At 36.2% G+C, this 25,679-nt stretch overlaps 1 protein-coding gene across 6 annotated transcripts in view; it reads left to right on the forward strand.

The window, feature by feature from the left end:
• Window positions 1-17,879, forward strand: part of tnrc6c2 (trinucleotide repeat containing adaptor 6C2) — a 139,832-nt gene extending 121,953 nt beyond the window's left edge. For all 6 annotated transcript variants that reach the window (XM_056372616.1, XM_056372618.1, XM_056372617.1 and 3 more), the window contains 11 exons: window positions 1,957-2,097; window positions 2,641-2,760; window positions 3,120-3,203; window positions 3,918-4,197; window positions 4,689-4,847; window positions 6,482-6,673; window positions 7,008-7,157; window positions 8,218-8,433; window positions 9,388-9,461; window positions 9,893-10,032; window positions 10,637-17,879. In XM_056372616.1, the coding sequence (XP_056228591.1) occupies window positions 1,957-2,097; window positions 2,641-2,760; window positions 3,120-3,203; window positions 3,918-4,197; window positions 4,689-4,847; window positions 6,482-6,673; window positions 7,008-7,157; window positions 8,218-8,433; window positions 9,388-9,461; window positions 9,893-10,032; window positions 10,637-10,985 (1,905 nt within the window). In that variant the 3' untranslated portion in view covers window positions 10,986-17,879. The remainder of the gene's footprint in view (window positions 1-1,956; window positions 2,098-2,640; window positions 2,761-3,119; window positions 3,204-3,917; window positions 4,198-4,688; window positions 4,848-6,481; window positions 6,674-7,007; window positions 7,158-8,217; window positions 8,434-9,387; window positions 9,462-9,892; window positions 10,033-10,636) is intronic.
• The last annotated feature ends 7,800 nt before the right edge of the window (window positions 17,880-25,679 follow it).

The raw sequence follows: 25,679 nt of genomic DNA on the forward strand, positions 1-25,679 counted from the left end.
GAGTACATTTGAACAGCTGCTTTATTAATAACAAAATATACTGAGAGCAAAACCTTATTCAGTGCAAAACCCAATTTTATCAACAGTCTGTTTATCACATCATAACTTCATAACCATCATTTTGAAATGGAATGGTTTTGTGCAGGATTTAAGTGTATATCATGCGATGATGGCAATAACATAAATTGAATTTGTTTCAGACACATCTCTCTACCGGCATGCGCTCCTAAATCTCTACTTTTCTGTTGCTCACTTATGTGTGTATGACCTTGCCTGAAGTGCCCATTGAAATCAGATAGTTAAGCTCTATCAAATATCACCCCCATAGGCAGCCATGGCCCAGAAAACTCCAGTATGTCCTTGAAGCCCAAACAAAGGCACTGTAAGCGGGCTTTTTTGTGGTGTTTTCACTGAATAGAAAGCAACAGCAACATGGAATACAAAATGTGGATAAAACTACCTTATACAGGCTAATTCAAGGGTCACCAACCTTTTTTCCTCTTAGAGCTACTTTGACAAACCGAGAGTGGCTAAGAGCCGCTCATGTCTTTATATTACTAGATACATTTATTCATATAAAAACCCAAAAAATGCTCTCCAAACCAAACCAGCTGAATAAGCTGTTTTTTTATGCAACTTGTCATCAAATATCAATATCCAAAACTCATGTTTTGAAATAATCTTAAACCCACATCAGACATCACAACAGTGTCAATTTGAGGATCAATTTTTATGTCAAAAATCAGTCTTAATTTTGTCAAACCTGAACATGCAGACATGAAAACACATATTTTTAGATTCAGTTTGACTTACTACACTACCAAGAATGCAATTATGTCCATTGCAAATAAACATCAATTCTATATTCCTAGAATTCAAGAGAAAAAATAAGCTCCTTGTAACTTCAGAACGCCTGGGAATCATCACGTTTCAACAGTTTCTTTAGTATCAGAATAATACAGTTATAGTTGTCAATAAATCCAATGATCCAATAGTACATAGCAAACATGAACTTATAATAGCCAATTCAGCATGCTTTGTTTTCCACAATGTAAACAAATGCAGGCTAAAAAAAGGGGGCTCATGATGCAACCCACAGTGTAACTCACTTATTCCATGAAAACATACTTCCTGCTGCTTGGAAAAGTTTAGTTTACATCTGTTCATATAAGTGAGGATTTATAACATTTAATTTAACATTATCCAAAATAGATACTAAGACGGCACATAAATAAAGTTGAGAGCAGCCTAACTCATTTGACTGACGACTGTTTAACAAAAAAATACCTAGTGTTGAATATGGGTGGGATGTCTGTATTTGATTGTATAGCATTTTGAGCAGTTTTACTGAGTGAGGTTGTGTTGCTTAATGTTTGTACTGTGAATCCATGGTTTGTAAATACTATATTCTCTGAACCTTTGGGCGAGCTACTCTAAAACAGGAGCAAGACACTAGTAGCTTGCAAGCGATGTGTTGGAGACCCCTTGGCTAATTGTTTTGGGCTATTTGAAAAATGAAAATAGTCAGAGTTTCATGGTCTAAATACCTGGTTGCTCTCACTTGGTATTCAGTACATTCTTTGGTGCACAAGGTGTAGTGTGAAGTTAGACCTTGAGGATAAATGCTTTGAAAAATGTTTTTTGGCATTGCTATGTGGGCTGGCAATATCACTGACCCAACAGGCTTTTGAATGCACCTTAAAACATTTTTTTCATCTAATTCAAGTGCACTCAGTCATGTATTGAATGAATCCATCAAACTCATGAAGACATGACAGTTGAAGACTTATCTCTTGACCTTACTTATCTGTTTGCTGGATTGGTCATATACACACATTTCTTCCCAGTTGGGTAGCTCATCTCTTCAATTAAGAAATGTCATAGAATAGCTTCAGTAATGTGAATTATGGATGTGTTGAAGAGGATTCATGGTGCCTTTATGACTCTTACTTATAGATACCCAGTGGAATGTTTGGCAGTAGTGGAGCAGCACAAACCCGGGCCATGCAGCAGCAGCCTCCTCAGCCACCTGTGCCACCTCTCAGCTCCTCCCAGCCTAGTCTACGTGCTCAAGTGCCTCAGTTTCTCTCCCCTCAGGTAGAGACACACACATAATAATGGACATATTGGATGTGTAACATGGAGCTATATCGGTTCATAACACACTGGACCAGGTTAAAGTTGGTTGACTCTGACCAGGGAACACAATTTGACACCCAAAATTGTAAATACAGATTTCTCAACTAGTGCATAGTCTGCATTTTTTCTCATTCCTTGTCTTATTCTATTAAAACTGTCCCCTGAATGTGGCTGTAATTTGTGCTACATCACAGTGATTTTTCAGCGTATCATACATCTTTGATGAAAATTCATAATTGTAGAAGTAAAGGAGCAGAAATATACTGTGAAGATAAAAACTCATTATAAGTTATTGTCTGGTAACAATACTGGGAGTGTTAAAACCTCTTGGCTGTGCAAGCCTCCTCTGCCAGTCCCTTTCGCTTCTCTTTACCTCCTTGCACACATGTAGTAATGACTAATTTTACCTCGCCAGAAGTGGCTCTTGTGCAGTTGTTGTGATTTGCAGTGACTAACTTGTCATCTCCCATTTTTGCCTCCACATTCTTCTATTCCCTCCAGGTCCAAGCACAGCTCTTGCAGTTTGCAGCAAAAAACATAGGTCTGAACCCTGCACTTTTAACCTCACCAATAAACCCTCAACAAATGACCCTGTTGTACCAACTTCAGCAACTGCAAATGGTAAGTCAACATCCCGCTTTCCAATTGTTTAATTTGTAGCCCATCATTTACTTAGAGGCTTTTGGCAGAAAATGTGTGTCATGAACTTTTTAAAGTGGTCCTGGCTCTAATCTGAATGGAAAGGAGATGAAACCACAATAACAAAACATATCTGACTTTTTGTCATTTTGCCATTTGCAATGAGTGACAAATATCCAATGAAGACTTAAATGTGTCCATGTGAAAACACATGAGAAAGTAGAGCTTAATTGGTGAAAATAACACACAAAACAGGTGACCCCTCTCTCATAGTGTTTTAGTTTTCCCTCTATTAATGTGTTTTTTATTAATGTTTTGTACTTTGGGTTCCCTTCATTCAGGCGTACCAGCGTTTACAAATCCAGCAGCAGATGATGCAGGCGCAGCGCAATGTTTCCGGACCCATTAGACAACAAGAGCAGCAAGTGAGTCAACAAATGCATCATTGCAGCCACAAAACTTATGATCGTAAAAGTAACTTATTTCATGTGCGTGACCGCATGTGAGCACTGACTGAAAACACTGTGATGCAGCTTGTTTCTCAACAGATATTTGGTGTTTCACATGACAGAGGGGAAAACATTGTTAAACAAAAGTTGCTCAAACTTAAAGTAATATTTGCACAGGCACTTCCTATTCAACATTAGTCAGTCCCTTGTTCTCCTTTTCACGAAAGGAGAACAAGTTTGTTCTCCTTTTTTGATTGTTCTTTTTGTTATACAGATATTAGTGGCCTGTCTTTAAGATAAGGCCTGTTGAAAGAGCTTTTTGAAAAAGTGCTTGTTCCTCCCATGATTTTTCAAAACTTTTAATAAACCTAATAATCTTTATTTCCATATCATCTCTCCTTTCTCCTTGGTTTTCTGTTTTTGCTTCTTTTCTCTACCTATTTTCATTTGTTTAATACCTTTTCATCCTCTTATTTTCTCATCCCTTTCATTCTAACCTCAGCTGTTTTTCCTCCCTCCTCACTCTTTCTTTCGCTTGCTCTCTCTCTCTCATTATTTTTCCATCCAGCTTGCTTTTGCCGTCATATAATGTGATTAATCTTCTGTTTTCCGCACCCTCATTGTCCAACACTTTCTTTTGTGATACATTGTTGTGACAGTCCCTCTCTTTTCCCCTCTCTTTTCTTCCAGGTTGCACGTACAATCACCAACATGCAGCAGCAGATCCAGCAGCACCAGCGTCAGCTGTACCAGGCGCTGCTGATGAAGCAGCAGCAACTTCCCTCTCATTCCTCCTCCTCTTCCTCCTCCACTGGTTTGCATCCCCCTGGTGGCCTCGCCGGAGGCCCTGGCTCCGGCAAATCAACCCTGGACCCTTTCACAGGCCCACACCAGGCTCCGGGCCTTGCCGACACACTGCACACCAAAGAGCCGCCATCTTCGCCCAACGCCTACAGCACCTACCCTCTCTGTGAGTCTAGGACAGGGAAAGTACCAGGTTGATGGTGATTTTTGCTCAAACAATGTGAATTTGACAACATGTAGCTTGCATGTTGAGACTAACAATTTTCTTCTGCTGCTCTTTAGGTAGCAACCCTGTCATGCATGCATCTGTACTCATAATGTATAGTGTTGCCACCCATAAGTCATAAATTATGTGAAGCACTTATGAATGTTTCCAACAAAAGGGAAAAATTCAACTAGCCATTTTTCTGAGTACTGCAGATTCACATTGAACTTTTTCTATCTTCTGACAACATATTAACACCTCATCTCCTAAACAAGGATCAATGAACAGTTCTTTCATGTAATTAAAAGGTGGATATTTTCCTGCTTTATTTTGAGCTGTTTTTACTAGATTTTTGCTAATGGATACAAATCTTCCACTGCCAACTTGCATATTATGAATAAAATAAAAAAGACGTTATTTCATTTATTTAGAAGTTATTTTTGTGTTTGCAGCTGGACTGAATCCAAACATGAATGTAAACTGCATGGAGGTTGGGGGTCTGTCCCTGAAGGAACCCCCTCAGCCCCAATCCCGCCTGTCCCAGTGGACACACTCCAACTCCATGGACTCTGGCAACTCCTCAAACATGGAGAACAACCTCAATAAGCATGGTATGTTTCAGAAAAACACAGACAAGCATGCACACATTCATTCAATCCATACAGTGATAAAAAGTTAAAAATGAAACCAGCTTTACTGTGGACATTTCACATATGATGTTTTCATATGAATTGATACAGTCCACTAGCCCATTTGCTGTATTGTTAACTGTTAGGCAGCTAAGAAGTTATACAATAGCAGCTATAATTCATCAGGGTTTAGAAATAAGAGAAAAATGTCACTCTTTTTAGTTGATGCAATAGTTCCTTTCTATACTGAGAGAAAAAAATTGTGCAAAAGTGAGATTTCATAGCTAACGACTACACAAGTTTAATACAGGTTTTATGAAAACAACAGTGATTTTCTCAAGTACTGTAAAACCTGTTTAAAATCATAATTGATAATGTCACCCACCCATCCTGACTAATTTCAGCCTCTCTGGCTTGTTTGCAGGTGAGAACTTCAACAAATGACACTAGCTTGTTTTCACTCAGAAACCTTTTCTCTGTACACTTAACTGCAAGCTGATTCTGAGCTCCAATAACACCTTAGGTATCATAGTGCTCTACACTAGCAGAGACAGGTCAGCTAGAGGCTGCTCGTGCTTTTTCAGTTTCACAACCTGCTAAACCTCTCCTCATCCAAATGGATGCCCTGACACCACATTTTGTAGACTGGTACACACCCCAGATCTCACACAAACCTCCATTTTACACTCCCTGATCATTCTGTGCAGTAGTAAATGTATGGTATTTTTCACCTCTGAACATGGTTAAATAAAGTACATTTATTTTTTTCAAAACAAAATAACCAAAAAAGTGTGTTCATCTTTGAATTAGAATTAAATACCAGTAAATAAAATACAGTAAAGAAGGCAAACTGCAGCATACAGGTCTTTCAATCTCATACTCGCACTCTTCAAGCTCTTTGGTCACAAATACCATAGAGATACATGATAAACTGTGACAGCCTAGTCTTTGGTGGCTTAATGGGTGGAGTCTTTAGGTAACAGGCTTCGTTTGTAACATAGTCAGTGCCAGCACCATTCAAAGGGAACATGTACATGGAAATATTAAGTCCACGTATATATGACCTATAATACACAATTTTTAAATGTAATCTCCAGAAAAAAGGCACATTTGGACTGTGTCGTGAGTTGAGTAAATGGCTTAGTGACACCAACTTATTGACCCCCACAGTTTCCATTTTAACATTTAAGATATCATCACACATGCGCCTTTTTTTCCTCCACACATCCTGCCAGCAAACATTCACTTTGATTAGGATCTAACAGTTATCTTTTTTCAGTAATTTTCCTTTCCATGCACTATAGAAACATGTGTTGATGGCCTTAAAAGAGATTCAGAGTATCAGTAATCTTATTTTATTGTAGACATCACACCAGTGACATTTAACTCTGAAAAAGCCTTCAATCTGTATTTTTAGTGTTTGCCTATGTTATGACTTATTAAAGTTGATATTATGAACAAAAGTAATTTAAAAAAAAAATGTCTGGCATACAATATAATTCCTATAATCTGTGCATTTAACAGTATTTTTGTATTCAATCTAATTGAATCTAATCTAATTTAAAATGTAATTAATTTAATAGTGATTTCAATTTAGTCTCTTATTTGTCTTGTAGGTGCCATATCTGCTGCCTCTACCCTGGGCCCCCCTGGCAAGCCCCCCCAACTGGAGGACTCATACAGCCCTTACAATCTTATATCCAGCTCTGAGTCCCCCACCAGCCCCTTGGTGCCCCCAGACAGCTGGGGCCAGGGCAAGAGCCCCAGTGAAAAGATCTCTAATGGGACCAACATTAACTGGCCCCCAGGTGAGGAGAAAATATAAATAAAGAATATTGCACATTTTTAGGAGTCATACTGGTTTATAGTTGCTGCTACTTGGAGAATTATTTTTGTAATGGTCAAACCTGAGAGGGTTGCAATCAGCATTGTACACTGAAAGTTGACCGTAAAAGAGCAATGAATGATTTTTGCAACTGCAAAAAAAAAAGAGGAAGTTTATTTGAGGTTTTTTCTGTTTTTGTTTAAACTGTTTGGAAGCCATGTGATGGCAATCTTAAAGTTCTATAAGATTTGATCTTGTTGTGTTTAAAAAAAACCAAAAAAAAAAACGTTATTCAGCACTTTATTTTTTGCCCTTAGAGTTCTGCCCAGGTGTGCCATGGAAGGGCCTTCAGAACATCGACCCTGAGAATGACCCCAACATGACCCCTGGCAGCGTTCCCAGCGGTCCCACCATCAACACCAACATCCACGATGTCAATCGATACCTGCTGCGGGACAGAAATGGAGGTATGAACAGAAGCATAACCATAAATATCAATAAAAGACAACCCCTAACACTTGACCAAAACATGCCGTGTAAAGTGACTCTGATGCAAATGAATACTCACTTAGACAAGCTGACCCATGTTACTATCTGTACTCCACCACAGGACCCAGTATTGTGCTTGTACTGATGCTGACATGAAGTTACTTGTTTTTTGTTTTCTTTTTCTTTCTGCCCACAACACGGTTACTCTACATTCATATAGCCACTTCCCCAGCTCCACCACTTCAGAATGGCTCTCTGCCGCCAACCAGCAGTGACTGGCCAGTCAGTGACTACTCTAGCTCTTTCAGTCTGTCATCCTGTGATGGGGACAGCTCAGGTACACATCCAGAGTATCTTGCCTCCCTATGTGGACCTGCTATATCCCTCCTCACCCAAATGGGAGCCCTAATAGCCTTAAGACAGTCACAAGACACTGTCTTAGGCTCCTTACTTATTCTAAACCTTACCTAAACCTTGACCTATTTCATGACCTCTCTTACTCCAAATCACACCTAAACTTGTTCCCTCAGTGCCTTTAGTCAACGCCTTTACTGATACTAAGACAGCAACCTCACCTAAATGTGAGCCATCTGTGCCTCTTTGATCCAACCCACAAAAATACCAGCCTCACCCAAGCCGGTCATGACATCAGTACACACCCTGTGTTTTGTTTGTGTGTGTGTGTTTGTGTTGCTTCACTATTGAAACATAAATATTTCTGGTGGGTGCAATGAGTTTTATCTGATTTAGTTCAAATAAATCATCAACATTTTCAAGATTGAGAAGAATACTTTGTATGTTTTAACATATTTTTAAATTTTAGCCAGACTAATTTTGGGGAAAATTAAGTATGGAAAATAAGGAATTAGTGGCTTGCATTGCTGTTTGCATCAGAGACTTTTTTAATGCTACCCCTAATGGAGTGCCACATTTTCAAATTCTAAACATAGATGTTGTTACATTTTACTTCTATCTCTACATCTTTGTCTTTAACTTTATTCTCTCAACTGTCCATCTCCCCATCCTCTCTCTGTAAAGGTAAACTGTCTGACATGAAGTCCACCTGGTCCCAAGGGCCCATCTCCCAGAGCCAAGGCTCTCTGTCCCATGAGCTGTGGAAAGTCCCCCAGGGACCTCGCAACTCTGTGGCGCCTTCTCGGCCCCCACCAGGCCTCACCAACACCAAGCCCTCCTCCACATGGGGCGGTAACTCACTGGGTCTGGCCCAAGGCTGGAGCGGCTCCTACTCCTCTGGTGAGCACTCATTTTTATGAGAAGCACTTAATGGGACTTACTACACACTGGTCACAAACTCATGCACCATTCCTTCAGACAATTCAATCAACCTGCAGTTCAAAGCATAATATTGAAAGAAAGTGGAAAAAAAATTGATACAAGAAATTTGCATCTACTTGTGTATGTCCAAATTAATTCTATACTTGGGAAATATTACAAAGTTTATCAACAATTGTGAGTCTCAGGTTTTATTTTGAGGTGTTTCTCTTTATATGGACGAGATATCTTTTAATATATCTTATTATATTTACAATATAAATCCACTAACTTTTTAAGAAACAAATATCATGTTGCAACTAAGAATTTTTCTCAAATAGCTGAAGCTATTTACAACATCTCTGGTAAATGAAGACTATTGCTATATCTTGCTATAATGTATTTCACACCTAGCAAACGCAGACATGACTATAAATGCATAGGTGTGGTGTAGTTCAAAGCTGCGACTCTGTACTCGCTTTCAAAGTGCTGGCTGAAAACACCTTGCTAAACTGACATTTTGAGGTTTACCGGCTCAGCAAAAAGCCACATTTAAACATCATACATGTGACCTTGTTTTGACATGACACGTCTTTGTTCATATAGGTCAAAGAGGAAAGAGCACTCTTAGTAGCACAGACAAGAGTCGTGCATGGAAGTAGATAACAATCAGTTGAGTGTGTCACGTTTTCCTTTGTTTTAAACTCTGTCATCAACCCCTGCGCTCCTGCACCATGTTGAAAAAGCGTGACACACATACTTTACATGATTACATGATACAAAATTACATTTGCATATTAGACCAACTTTTTTTTAATTTTAACATTAACCCAAATTACTGTAATATAAAGGCAATAGCCTGTATTGACAGAGTCACAGAAAATCTTACTTTTTTTTTTTACATTATATATAATTGTGTCTTCATTTCTCTTACAGAGGGAGCCACCTGGAGTACTGAAAGCTCCACCAGGACCAGCAGCTGGCTGGTGCTGAGGAATCTCACCCCACAAGTGCGTACTCTGTGATGTTAACCCTTAGCTGGATTGAAGCCACACTGTATTATGAGTAGAGGCAACAATTAAACATGCAGAATTCAAAGATAGTAGTGATTCATCTGATGGCTTTAGGGTAGGATGCAAGTAGAACAAACATGATCTTGTGCTTTCAGTTGTGTGATATGAAAAGATTCATGTTGTTTATTTGTTTGCAAAGGTGAGAAAGTAAAAGTAAAATGACTGAAGTGAGATAAAGTGGGAAAGTGAATTGTCAGTGCAAGAATACTCAAACAAACCACTCCAAAAAAGAAAGAAAACAAAAAAGGACAAAAATGAAAGTTGAATTTAAAATTGTGACTGAAAATATCATGTAAAATAGATGAATAAACTCAGATATTAATTGTAACTGCAATTATTTTGCACTTTGGTTTTCTTCTGTGCTCCAGATTGATGGTTCAACTCTGCGGACCCTGTGCATGCAGCATGGCCCCCTGATCACATTCCACCTCAACCTGACCCAGGGTAACGCCGTGGTGCGCTACAGCTCCAAGGACGAGGCCGCCAAGGCCCAGAAGTCTCTGCACATGTAAGCCTCAGCAAAATCTCTGTCATCAGCTAGCATGAGCTTAGGAAGCTGGAATTAAATTCATTTTTCCACCTTTTTGCTTTTAAATGTGGCTTCCTCTTTCCTATTAAAATTAAGGAACTTTAACTGAGAAATAAAATAGGAAAAAAAAGTTCCTGGGTTCTTACTGGGGTTTTCCCATACTGAGAACAATGCAGCTTTTGGATGAGTGCAGACAAAGTTATTTTTGTATTTGGGCAGTCACATGAAAGAGTAGGTTGGGGAGTCATGTTGCAGTCAGCTATATTCTAATTTTAACAGTCATTATTGTAATCATGAAAGTGAAATGGGACAAAATACCAGAGTAGAGCCAGTCTGGGGGCTTACTGTCTGTGCTTTATCTGTAATAGTCTTAAGATTTATCCCCAATTTTGTTTTGCTCACGGTAGCAACTGGTTGTCATGGAAACAAAATACAAGACATGTGACCTACTTTTCATTACTAGCTGCACAAAATGTTGTTAAGGCAGTGCATGAAAAAGCATAACAGAATGAGCAAGCTCTTGACAAACTACAAGTTCCTTTTCATTGTAAGGTCAATGATATCCCCTTTTGTCCTATGTAAGGTGTGTGCTTGGAAACACCACCATCCTGGCAGAGTTTGCCGGCGAGGAGGAGGTGAACCGCTTCTTTGCACAAGGTCAGTCGCTAGGGGCAAACACCACTAGCTGGCAGGCCAACCCCGGAACCAATCAAAACCGGATGGGCGGGGCAGCGCAGTCCCACTCAATTGGCCAGTGGAGCAACAGCGGCGGTGGAGGCAAGGCAAGCGGAGGCGACCTGCTGTGGGGCGGGGTGCCCCAGTACTCTAGCCTGTGGGGACCGCCGGGCGGAGAGGATGCCCGTGTGATCGGAAGCCCCACCCCCATAAACACCCTTCTGCCTGGAGATCTGCTGAGTGGGGAGTCCATGTAGGATGATGCCACGATACACTAACCAACCAACCAACCAACCCACCACCACCACCATCAGTGGAGGGTGGGGTGGGCAAAAAAATAACAAAACATACAAAAAAAATTTTCAATATGAACAGGAGCAAAACCCAAGCAAATCATGTGGTGATAATCAGTATCAATTTGAACCTTTTTGAACTGTGAATTGTGATTCAGAAGGAGGGGGTCCCCACCACACAGACTGCAGACTCCAGTCCTTCTGTTTTACTTTTGTAGTTTTTATTTTGGTTTGGTTTACCTTTTTTGGGGAAAAAAAAGCACGTTTTTTTTTTTTTTTTTCCTTTTGGTATTTTTGAAATGCATCATATAAAACAAACTGAAATGAGACACAACACAAAGAAACCTTTTAAGTGTTTTTAGTTTTTCCATAAGTATACATGACATTCTGTGTGAAGTGTTTTTAGGAGAAGCAATCAAAGCTGCCATCTGAGACTTTCCTTTTCCCTCCAAAAAAAGAAAAATATCATCCCAAAATAAGACTTAAAACGACCATTCCCAGCATGTCCATGGCCAATGATGTGGTTTAAAGACCTTTACTAGTTATGTTAACATTTGTTTCTCAGCACTAATATTAGCCTTAAGTGCTCTCTGGCCCAGGTCCTTCCCAAGCCGCCTTTTTTAGTTTGTTTTGTAACTGAAGAAATAGCTGAAATCTTGCACAGTTTCACCTCTGAGCCAGCAAGTGGTACAGGACACGACTGGTGACCAACTCTGTCACTGGCAGTAAGAAGGCCTGGCCACGTGACTGGCCCTACCAATCATCAGCTTAATTATTTTGTCTTCTCAAAGGGATTGACTCAGCTATTAAATGTTTTTTTTTTTTTTTTTTTTTTTTGTAGGTTTAGATCCGAGCGCATTTTTGATATCTATCACAACATATAAGCTGAGAGAAGATTATTTGTGAACCTCGTTGCGTGTTTCCGTTTCCATACATGACTATGTATGTCCGGTGGCACCTAATCATTGACGTCTGCAAGCCCAGATCCTTCTGGTCACCTTCAACTTGGAACCCAGTCGCTTACTGGTGCTTTGTTGAATTTTATATTGTCCAATTTGTTATGAAGCCCAGTGGTCTCTATGGTCAGCCAGTTTTTGGGTGGGTGGGTGGGGGGGTGGGGAATACAATTTCACCTTGATGAGACAGTTCATTGTGCAATATACACCATAGACCTTTCTTCCGTCCATACTCGATGTCCACCGGAGCTGGTTTCTCTTTTGTTTTTTGTTTTTCTTTTCTCTCTTTTTTGATTGTTGCTGATTGCAGCAAAAGACTTTGGAACTTCAAAAAACTTACCCCCTTTTCAAAACTTGGATTCCCTCCAGGCCGCCAGTCCCCCTGAAACTGTTGGGAAAACTCTGCGAAGAGGAAGAAGCAGCTGTGCATGCAGCAAACTGTACTAAGAGTGAAACTGGGTACACAACAATGCACACTTCCTCTCTGCGTGCCACAGCCACACCCAACAGAGACTGAATCCACAGCGGGATCGGATGGTTCTGGGTATCTGGCACAATACCAAATAAGAGGGGTTTCTCCTAATGCAGTAGACCTACGAGTGTTCCTTGCGTTTGGTACTGTACAAACAGAAGAGACTAAGACTTTTATAAATTCAAAGGGTTTTATCATAGCACTTATGAAGAGCAAATCGCTTCAACTGCAATCCAATAAATCAAAAAAGGAGCAGCAAAAACATTGAAAACAACAAAAAAAATCCTGCTCTTTTATGTACTGTATCTATTACTTGGAAATGTGTCTGGCGTTGTTCCTCTGATAGCAGGATGAAGGGAAACAAAACTGAAATGTACCATTGGACTTTGGGGAAAAAACTGCAGTCTATGATTTTTTTTTCTTCTTTGAACTTTATCAAAGTGAATATCACTGTTACTCCAAATGTTTAGCCTTGTTCTGTTTGGAGGCACTCGACTTGCAACGTCAGCTGTCTCTGACACCTGCTGGCCAGTGAGCCAGTCAGCCAGCCAGTCAGTCAGTCAGTGAGTCAGTGAGTGAGTCAGAGTGGGGTGGGGAGGGCGAGTGTCCACTGAGTGCCTCTCTGTTGTGGTCCTCTGGGTGTCAAGCGGAAGCGCCATTTCCTCCTGGGCTTCACTTGACCCTCCCTCAGTCTGGTAAGAAAGCGGCTCCTCCAAGACTGGCCAATCACGGTTCTCTGCCACACACGGCATCTCCAATGGGGGCCTGCCACCACTCGACCCTACTGTCGTCCTGCCCTCTCCCCCATCTCTCAGTTCTTTGACACAAAGATCACTTTAGCTGGAAGATGTAATAGTCATATTTCTGGATTTTTTGCCAGTGTACTTTTTTTTTTTTTTTTTTTTTTTTTGAAAGATCATTTGACTTTATTTTTTTCCAGTGTGTTCTATTGTTAATTTTTGTCTAAATGCAGTGGTCTACAAAATACTGGCTGCTGAACTAGCCCTTCACTGTTCATATGCAGAAACACTTTGGTCAGAGGTGCCTCTGTATGTTCATCCTGTGTATTGAATGCAAAACGAGGATCAATACTACAGACCGTTATTGATTGTCTATTTGTTTTTAACTGATCATGCTTTTGTGTTTGACAGTATTCTGTAGTACTTCCAGGTAGTATCTTGAGATGTGTAAAAAATAGGGTGTGGGTGTTTGTCGCTCCAAGCTGCTCCGCCTGCCCGCAGGCTGTCCCCCCTTGCCCTTTGCCTAGCTGCTACGCTATAACCTCCTCTCCTCCTCCACCTCAACCAGACCCAGTAGCCCTCCCCTGACCAGGCACCAACAGGCCCTCGTATCTGTTTCTATGCAAAAGACTAGAGGCTGGGGCCCTTTACAGCACGCCAAACCTGACTTGGGAATGAGCACTCCTCCCAGAGCTTGGCAAACCCTAACACTTCTCCCCCGCGCACTCCTGTCAGCACTTCAGAATGGCCACTGTCTCTGTAAAGTCAGGCTAAGCCACCAGAACACTGTCATATACTAAAGTCCGAACACTTTATCAAAGGTCGGCCTTTCTCTCTGCGCTGAAGACACTTCTGTCCAGCTTGATCTCAGGGTAGGGGAGTTGATGATACCAAGTATAAGATGCAGCTCTCCGTATCTGTCCTTTTTACTGTGAGAGTGAAGTCTTAAATTAAAAGGCCATCTGCGCAACAATATGTACAGACCTCATGCCTCGAACTTAATCCTAATTGGAAAGGAAAAGGCTTGTATTCAATCCTTTTCTTAAAAGGCCTATAGTTACTGCTTGGGGGCCTATTATTGCATGTAAAAGATGCCAACGTAATGTGCCAATATAAATTTGCTGTGTCATACTGTGTCTTTGTAGACAGCACTTCTGTTCCCTGTTTGGAGGAGCTTTGATAACCTTTGCGGAGGGTGCAGCGGGGGACAGGAGGGATCAAACAAATGGGCGGCAGCATCACACCCTTAATGACTGAGATTTTTTTTTTAATGCTTTTGTGGGGAATGCCCCATGCTAAGGAGAAAATCTACTCAGTTGGGGGTTCCAGTTTGCTACAGTGCACAGTTGCTGATGGGTAATCCCGGGTACATATTTTTTTAAAACCAAAAATGAAATCGCATTTTAACGTCATTTTTATGAAGTTTGACATAAAAATCTTAAAAATGCTAAAAAATCTAAATGAAAAAAAAAAGATCTATAATATGTTAAAGCTCTGCACTTCTAGCTGAAACGTCTCCGGTCAGCAGCCTCTACTACCACCATCTAAAGGAGTAGACTGGTGGCCGGGGTGCCTTTTTGTGGATGCTGTATTTATCTCGTTTTTATGTTTGTGTCCTGCTCAAAGCAGGCCCACTGAACTGTACATTTCCACAGACCCAGATGGCTTGGGCCCACTGTATCAGCCTCACTCCCCTCACTCTGCATCAGCAAGAGGGGAGGGGTGCATTTCAAGAGGTACAAAGTCTTAAAAACATTTGAAAAAAAAAAAATTTAAAAAAAAAGTTTAAAAATTAAAAAAAATAAATAAACAAGAAAACGGGAAAAGGCTACCTTTCAGGACTTGCAGTCCTGCAGCACACAAGCAAAAATCACTATTGCCTGTTTCTGTAACTGCCTTGATCCAAGCTCAGACAGACCCAATAGCCGAGGACCTCCCAGCATCCTGTACTAACTGGAGAACCCTGACAGTGAAGGGGGTTTCCCATGCTGCACCAGCATCGAGAGGCTCTCCTCTCTACAGCTCTGTTCTAGATAACAGTATATACTGTATGTATACACTACATATATATATATACTGCAAGTACGGTGTGTGGTATCACCTCTTCAGACTTCTTGGATCGTAACCTCTGAAACTTTTCATTTTTTGTTTGATAGGTCTTGGTTTCATACAACTGAAAATGAGCAATATGTATTTTCCCCGCAAATAAGTGATACGAAGGAAAGAATTCGGGTCGGGTATAAACTGATACTTGATTGATTGAAAGCTGCGTCTTTCTTCTATGGAGTTTGGATATGCACGTTCTGGTTTTGATGACATAATACAGTACTTTGAAGTGCTTGTACTGTATATATGTGTATTTGTTTGTTAATTAGCCTGTCTAAAAGCCCAACCTGAATCATCTGGTGTAATGCATATTTTACCCAGTTGATAAAAAATCACAAACATATCAAAACAAAACAAAATATTGAACACAAATACTTGAATCATGGAGCGCCAATAACGTAATGTGAAGTCAGTAATTCTTGTTCTTGTTCTCTCCATCTGACAGGTACACTTAGGGGCTTTTAGAGAATATCAAAAATTTATTGCATTAAGTTACAAATACAAAATCTCTGAAAAAAAAATGCAAAAGTCATCTTAGATGTGTGCTTGAAAGTCAGATGTTTGTATGAATGTGTGCGCAAGAAACTGTGTGTGTACAGGGCACATGGCCTGCTGTTATGTTCCACTCAGTATGTTATATTTTGTGTTTTTATCTTTTATTTGTTGTTGTTTGTTCTATCAAAAACTATTCTGATAGACATTGTTATTATCTTCTAACGTTGCACTGAGTGTCTTCTACCCCTCACTCAGCTAATCGTAGATAAACGAGTCTAAGTACGGAGGGGAGATGGTGACAATTCATGTGTACATGTTTACTCAAGGACTTAATGGATTTTTTTTCATTCTATCTGTAAAAAGTTATCTACCTTATAGTGGCTTTTATTGTGGAATAATCCAATACAAGGATTATCATTGAGTATTGCACCATTTTGTTCCAATTATACAAAAAAATCAAGAAAAAAAGTAAAAAAAGTTTAAAAAAAGTAAAAAAAAAAAAATATATACAAAGTTAAAAAAAGAAAAAACAAAGAACTGTGGCCATAGATAGCTGTAGAAGGACTAGTAATCCCTATGTTAACTTCATGTGGAAATGGAAAGGGATAAAGTGTGGGAGGTGAGTTTGTTACAAGACTCATTTCAGAGGTGCCTATCTTTTCTGTTCTTGTTTTGCAAAAGCCACTTGTCGTTTACAAGCATTTCATTTGTCTGAAATTTAAGGAAATAGGAATTTATAACAGGAATGTTGTAAAGAAAAAAGAAAAGAAAAAAGAAAAAAAGAAATTTCATCAACATTCATTTCCATCAAATATGGACATGAAAATCTTGCAAAATGAAGATTTATGCTACTTTCAGAACTCTGGGATTGATCAGTGTTGTGTCATACTTCAAGTTTTAATTTCTCTTTCAGTGTGGACAGACTATCTCTGTATGTATTGAGTTGTGATTTTATGTTTTCTGTAAACGACGCAGTTTGCTCACTATCTTGCACACTCATAAAAGATGTGGATTTTGTCTCAGGAAGGCCAGGGTTCCAGATACCAACTCCATCATTTATAGATTTAATGTTTGTGTGAAAAAAAGGAACTGAAAACAATTAAACTCCGAGAAAGCACTGAAGGTTATGAGTTTAACAGAATATAGAGTACCATTGTTTCTTTAAAACAACAAAAAAAAAATGTTTGTAGCAAGTTACATATTTACCAAATAAGACTGAGAATCAACTTTGAAAAAAGTGGAGTGCTTTACATGTGAAATCTAAGTAGAAATTGCTTTACATTTAAACAATGATCAATGGTATGATTGTCAAAAAGACAGAAAATACATTTGTATGTTTTGACTGTACGTTTAAGTTTCCATCCTGTAGTTCAGGAGTATCGTGCAAGAATTTTTTTTTTTCTTTATTTTTAATCATCTCTCCTGTCTGTTAACATGTCTGTTCCTGTGACAGGTATTCAATAGTTGAGAGATGTCTTCATGTAACAGATGGTTTTCAGAGGCAGGTTGAAGTGGAGGAATAAAGCTGGTTTTTAAAGGATCATGATCTATGCACAAGCGGGAGGGAAGAGTCCAAACCCTGCAGCTGTACTGCAGGCGTTTGTCGACTCAGACTCTGGGGTTCAGGGTTTGATGTAGGGTTGTTCTTGTTTTGTCTCTTGCTCAAATTTCCTCCACTCTATTTTCTCCCCCACCTCCTTATTGTCATCATCATCTAATGTTTTAGCAAAACTTTACATTGCGTCATCATGCTGTGTAATCCTTAACCAATGAGCGCTTATCCTTCTGCTAAAGCACTGTGGGTTGTACTGAAAAAAAAAAAGCCCATGACTTTTAAGGCTGTCTGTTTTTTAAGGGGAGGGTGGGGGAATCGGGGTACTTTGCCTTTGCCTTTCTCTTTACTTTGAAAAAAAAAAACATTAAGGAAAAATGTCTGTAACTGAAATACAAAGTTGTGGCTTTTAATGTTGTTCTTTTTTCTCCTCATAGAATGTGATTGTTAAGGACATGCACCGGAAAAAAATGTTTCCATGAATTATGGAGCTTCTTTCGGACTATATTAATAAATTACAAATTTTCTTGGCTGTTACAGGTTGTCATGTTTTCTTTTGTTTTTTTTTTAAAGGAGGTCCTAGTTTGCTTCACTTATCACCCAAAAGGATTTCAAAATAATGTTACTTTAATGCAAGAAGAACATAACTGCAGGAGAGAGAAGAATATATAATGAATATTGCTACATACGTCATATTATGGGTGGGCAGTATATTCTGTGACGCAACAAATTTGTCATCCCTTTAATATAGCTATCATTGGGAGTAGAGTTGCAAATCAACATGCAGGAAGGCTTAATGGAAATATTTGGTTTCAATATGATTTTAGTGTCAATATGATAAAGTACTAGGACTTGGCAGGTATTTAAATACATCTTGTAGAGTTTTTAACCACTAGTATTGCTACATAGCAATGTTTTGAAAGTGGGCCCCTGTTTTGTTAGTATTTAGTATCTAAGCATTTCACATAGTGACATTTTATAAGGCAACAGTGTACTTCCATCATAACAACATGTGCAATCAGGTGCAACACTCAATGTGTACTGTAATCCCATATTTAAACAACATTTCATCATCCTATACTGTGGAGGTACATTTGTTTCAATGTTATTTGTGTGAACAGATCGACAATCCGTGCATAAATCTGTAATCTGTAAATATAGAAAACACCTTCCACAAATACAAAAAATTAATTTTTTAAATTCAAAAAAGTTTCTTGCAAAAATGAAAAGGCTTTGCAAGTACACAAACAGATTCCACAAATGAAAAAATTATCAGTGAATACATTCAATTACACACATACATCAATTTAAAATTTGTGAAGCAAAAAATTATTTGGGGATCTCAATTCTACCCTTGTGGATTTCAATTTTGCACACTCCTTTCCACCAGTCTGAACCAAAAATGACCACTTGTGGAAAAGGATGGCGTTTTTATGTCGTTTTTATGACTTTTTATACCTGACTGTACTATGACGTTTTTATTCCTTCCTATTGTGTGATGTTTTTATGCCTTTTTATGCCTTACTATACTATGTTTTTAGGATTTTTTATGCCTTACTATAATATGACGTTTTTAAGATTTCTGAAGCCTTTCTACACAATGTCGTTTTTATTCCTTGCTATACTATGGCTTTTTCTGACTTTTTATGCCTTACTATACTATGACCTTTTATGCCTTACTATACTGTGACTTTTTATGCCTTACTACAATATGACGTTTTTATGACTTTTTATGCCTTACTATACTATGACTTTTTATGCCTTGCTACAGTATGTCGTTTTTTATGACTTTTTATGCCTTACTATACTATGACTTTTTATACCTTACTATAGTATAACTTTTTATGCCTTATTATACTATGACTTTTTTGACTTTTTATGCCGTACTATACTATGACGTTTGATACCTTAGTATAGTAAGACTTTTTATGCCTTACTATACTATGACTTTTTATGCCTTACGATACTATGACTTTTTATGCCTTACTATACTATGACTTTTTATGAATTTTTATGCCTTACTATACTATGTCGTTTTTATGACTTTTTATGCTATACTATACTATGGCATTTTTATGCCTTTCTATACTATGAGGTTTTTATGACTTTTTATGCCTTATTATATACTATGTCGTTTTTATGACTTTTTATGACCCACTATCCTATGAGTTTTTTATGACTTTTTATGCCTTACTAAACTATGACGTTTTTATGACGTTTTTATGCCTTACAATACTATGACTTTTTATACCTTACTATAGTATGACTTTTTATGCCTTATTATACTATGACGTTTTTATGACTTTTTATGCATTACTATATGATGACTTTTTATGCCTTACTATAGTATGACTTTTTATGCCTTACTATATTACGACTTTTTATGCCTTACTATAGTACGACTTTTTATGCCTTACTATACTATGACGTTTTTATTCCTTCATATTGTGTGATGTTTTTAGGCCTTTTTATGCCTTACTATACTATGACTTTTTATACCTTACTATACTATGACTTTTTATGCCTTACTATACTATGTCGTTTTTATGACTTTTTATGCCTTATTATACTATGACTTTTTATGCCTTACTATACTATGTTATTTTTATGATGTTTTATGCCTTATGATACTGAGGTTTTTATAACTTTTTTTCCTCACTATATTATGACTTTTTATGCCTTACTATACTATGACTTTTTATACCTTACTATAGTATGACTTTCTATGCCTTACTATACTTTGTCATTTTTAGCACTTTTTATGCTATACTATAGTATGACTTTTTATGCCTTACTCAACTATGTCGTTTTTATGACTTTTTATGGCTTATTATACTGTGACGTTTTTGTGACTTTTTATGCTATACTATACTATAACTTTTTATGACTTTTTATACCTTACTATACTATGACTCTTTATGCCTTACTATACTATGATGTTTTTGTGATGTTTTGTGCCTTACTATACTATGTCGTTTTTATGATTTTTTATGCTATACTATACTATGACTTTTTATGACTTTTTATGCCTTACTATACTATGACATTTTTATGCCTTACTATACTATGTCGTTTTTATGACTTTTATGCCTTGCTATACTATGACTCTTTATGCCTTACTATACTATGATGTTTTTATGACTCTTTATGCTATACTATACTATGACTTTTTATGACTTTTTATGCCTTACTATACTATGTCGTTTTTATGACTTTTATGCCTTGCTATACTATGACTCTTTATGCCTTACTATACTATGATGTTTTTATGACTCTTTATGCTATACTATACTATGACTTTTTATGACTTTTTATGCCTTACTATACTATGGCATTTTTATGCCTTACTATACTATGTCGTTTTCATGACTTTTTTTGCCATACTATACTAAGTCGTTTATATGACTTTTTATGCCTTATTATATACTATGTCGTTTTTATGACTTTTTATGACCCACTATCCTATGAGTTTTTTATGACTTTTTATGCTATACTATACTATGGCATTTTTATGCCTTACTATACTATGAGGTTTTAGGACTTTTTATGCCTTATTATATACTATGTCGTTTTTATGACTTTTTATGACCCACTATCCTATGAGTTTTTTATGACTTTTTATGCCTTACTATAGTATGACTTTTTATGCCTTACGATACAATGACATTTTTATGACGTTTTATTCCTTACTATACTATGATGTTTTTGTGCCTTACTATTCTATGACATTTTTATGACTTTTTATGCCTTACTATAGTATGACTTTTTATGCCTTACTATACTATGACTTTTTATGCCTTATTATACTATATCTTTCTTATGACTTTTTATGCCTTACTATACTAAGTCGTTTATATGACTTTTTATGCCTTACTATACTATGAGGTTTTTATGACTTTTTATGCCTTATTATATACTATGTCGTTTTTATGACTTTTTATGACCCACTATCCTATGAGTTTTTTATGACTTTTTATGCTATACTATACTATGGCATTTTTATGCCTTACTATACTATGAGGTTTTTATGACTTTTTATGCCTTATTATATACTATGTCGTTTTTATGACTTTTTATGACCCACTATCCTATGAGTTTTTTATGACTTTTTATGCCTTACTATAGTATGACTTTTTATGCCTTACGATACAATGTCATTTTTATGACGTTTTATTCCTTACTTTACTATGAGGTTTTTATGACTTTTTATGCCTTATTATATTATGACTTTTTATGCCTTACTATACTATGTCATTTTTATGACTTTTTATGCCTTACTATAGTACTACTTTTTATGCCTTACTATACTATGACTTTTTATGCCTTACTATACTATGTCGTTTTTAAGACTTTTTATGCTATACTATACTATGAATTTTTAAGACTTTTTGTGCCTTACTATACTTTGACTTTTTATACCTTACTATACTATGACTTTTTATGCCTTACTATACTATGATGTTTTTAAGACTTTTTATGCCTTACTATATTATGACTTTTTACACCTTACTATACTAAGTCGTTTATATGACTTTTTATGCCTTACTATACTACGTCGTTTTTATGACTTTTTATGCCTTACGATACTATGACTTTTTACACCGTACTATACTAAGTCGTTTATATGACTTTTTATGCCTTACTATTCTATGACTTTTTATGCCTTACTATACTACGTCGTTTTTATGACTTTTTATGCCTTACGATACTATGATTTTTTATGACTTTTTATGCCTTACAATACTATGACTTTTTATGCCTTACTATACTATGATGTTTTTAAGACTTTTTATGCCTTACTATATTATGACTTTTTACACCTTACTATACTAAGTCGTTTATATGACTTTTTATGCCTTACTATTCTATGACTTTTTATGCCTTACTATACTACGTCGTTTTTATGGCTTTTTATGCCTTACGATATTATGATTTTTTATGACTTTTTATGCCTTACAATACTATGACTTTTTATTCCTTACTATACTATGTCGTTTTTATTACTTTTTATGCCTTACTATACTTTGACTTTTTATGCCTTACTATACTATGATGTTTATATGACTTTTTATGCCTAACTATACTATGTCGTTTTTATGACTTTTTATGCCTTACTATACTATGACTTTTTATGCCTTACTATACTGTGTCGTTTTTATGACTTTTTGTGCCTTACTATACTATGACATTTTTATGACTTTTTATGCCTTACTTTACCATGACTTTTTATACCTTACTATACTATGACTTTTTATGCCTTACTATACTATGTTGTTTTTATGACTTTTTATGCCTTACTATACTATGACTTTTTATGCCTTACTTTACAATGACTTTTTATGCCTTACTATAGTATGACGTTTTTATGACTTTTTATGCCTTACTTTACCATGACTTTTTATACCTTACTATACTATGACTTTTTATGCCTTACTATAGTATGACGTTTTTATGACTTTTTATGCCTTACTTTACCATGACTTTTTATACCTTACTATACTATGACTTTTTATGCCTTACGATACTATGACTTTTTATGACTTTTTATGCCTTACAATACCATGACTTTTTATGCCTTACTATACTATGTCGTTTTTATGACTTTTTATGCCTTATGATACTATGACTTTTTATGCCTTACTATTCTGTGTCATTTTTATGACTTTTTATGCTATACTATACTATGAATTTTTATGACTTTTTGTGCCTTACTATACTTTGACTTTTTATACCTTACTATACTATGACTTTTTATGCCTTACTATACTATGATGTTTTTATAACTTTTTATGCCTTACTATACTATGATGTTTTTATGACTTTTTATGCCTTACTATACTATGATGTTTTTATGACTTTTTATGCCTTACTATATTATGACTTTTTACACCTTACTATACTAAGTCATTTATATGACTTTTTGTGCCTTACTATTCTATGACTTTTTATGCCTTACTATAGTAAGGCATAAAAAGTCATAGAATAGTATACTACGTCATGCAATAGTATACTACTATACAATACTACGTCGTTTTTATGACTTTTTATGCCTTACGATGCTATGACTTTTTATGACTTTTTATGCCTTATAATACCATGACTTTTTATGCCTTACTATACTATGTCGTTTTTATGACTTTTTGTGCCTTACTATACTATGACGTTTTTATGACTTTTTATGCCTTACTTTACCATGACTTTTTATATCTTACTATACTATGACTTTTTATGCCTTACTATACTATGACTTTTTATGCCTTACTTTACGATGACTTTTTATGCCTTACTATGCTATGACTTTTTAACCCTAACTATACTATGACTTTTTATGCCTTACTATACTATGTCGTTTTTATGACTTTTTATGCCTTACAATACTATGACTTTTTATGCCTCACTATACTATGTCGTTTTTATGCCTTACTATACTATGTCGTTTTTATGACTTTTTATGCCTTACAATACTATGACTTTTTATGCCTTACTATACTATGTCGTTTTTAGTACTTTTTATGCCTTACTATACTATGACTTTTTATGCCTTACTATACTGTGTCATTTTTATGACTTTTTATGCTATACTATTCTATGACTTTTTATGCCTTACTATACTATGTCGTTTTTATGACTTTTTGTGCCTTACTATACTATGACATTTTTATGACTTTTTATGCCTTACGATACTATGGCTTTTTATGACTTTTTATGCCTTACAATACTATGACTTTTTATGCCTTACTATACTGTCGTTTTTATGACTTTTTGTGCCTTACTATACTATGTCGTTTTTATGACTTTTTATGCCTTACGATACTGTGACTTTTTATGCCTTACTATACTATGTCGTTTTTATGACTTTTTATGCCTTACTATACTATGATTTTTTATGCCTTACTTTACGATGACTTTTTATGACTTACTATGCTATGACTTTTTAACCCTTACTATACTATGACTTTTTATGCCTTACTATACTGTGTCATTTTTATGACTTTTTATGCTATACTATTCTATGACTTTTTATGCCTTACTATACTATGTCGTTTTTATGACTTTTTGTGCCTTACTATACTATGACGTTTTTATGACTTTTTATGCCTTACTTTACCATGACTTTTTATGCCTTACTATACTAGGATTTTTTATGCCTTACTATACTATGTCATTTTATTACTTTTTATACCTTACTATACTATGACTTTTTATGCCTTACTATTCTAGGATTTTTTATGCCTTAGTATAGTATGACTTTTTATGCCTTACTATACTATGTCGTTTTTATGACTTTTTATGCCTTACGATACTATGACTTTTTATGCCTTACTATACTATGTCGTTTTTATGACTTTTTATGCCTTACTATACTATGACTTTTTATGCCTTACTTTACGATGACTTTTTATGCCTTACTATGCTATGACTTTTTAACCCTTACTATACTATGACTTTTTATGCCTTACTATACTGTCGTTTTTATGACTTTTTATGCCTTACAATACTATGACTTTTTATGCCTTACTATACTATGTCGTTTTTATTACTTTTTATGCCTTACTATACTATGACTTTTTATGCCTTACTATACTGTGTCATTTTTATGACTTTTTATGCTATACTATTCTATGACTTTTTATGCCTTACTATACTATGTCGTTTTTATGACTTTTTGTGCCTTACTATACTATGACGTTTTTATGACTTTTTATGCCTTACGATACTATGACTTTTTATGACTTTTTATGCCTTACAATACTATGACTTTTTATGCCTTACTATACTATGTCGTTTTTATGACTTTTTATGCCTTACTATACTATGATTTTTTATGCCTTACTTTACGATGACTTTTTATGCCTTACTATGCTATGACTTTTTAACCCTTACTATACCATGACTTTTCATGCCTTACTATACTATGACATTTTTATGCCTTACTATTCTATGTCGTTTTTATGACTTTTTGTGCCTTACTATACTATGACGTTTTTATGACTTTTTATGCCTTACGATACTATGACGTTTTTATGACTTTTTATGCCTTACAATACTATGAGTTTTTATGCCTTACTATACTATGTCGTTTTTATGACTTTTTGTGCCTTACTATACTATGACGTTTTTATGAATTTTTATGCCTTACAATACTATGACTTTTTATGCCTTACTATACTATGTCGTTTTTATGACTTTTTGTGCCTTACTATACTATGACGTTTTTATGACTTTTTATGCCTTACTATACTATGATTTTTTATGCCTTACTTTACGATGACTTTTTATGACTGACTATGCTATGACTTTTTAACCCTTACTATACTATGACTTTTTATGCCTTAC

The sequence above is a fragment of the Seriola aureovittata genome, chromosome 3 (genome assembly GCF_021018895.1).
Source record: "Seriola aureovittata isolate HTS-2021-v1 ecotype China chromosome 3, ASM2101889v1, whole genome shotgun sequence".
Classification (NCBI taxonomy): domain Eukaryota; kingdom Metazoa; phylum Chordata; class Actinopteri; order Carangiformes; family Carangidae; genus Seriola; species Seriola aureovittata.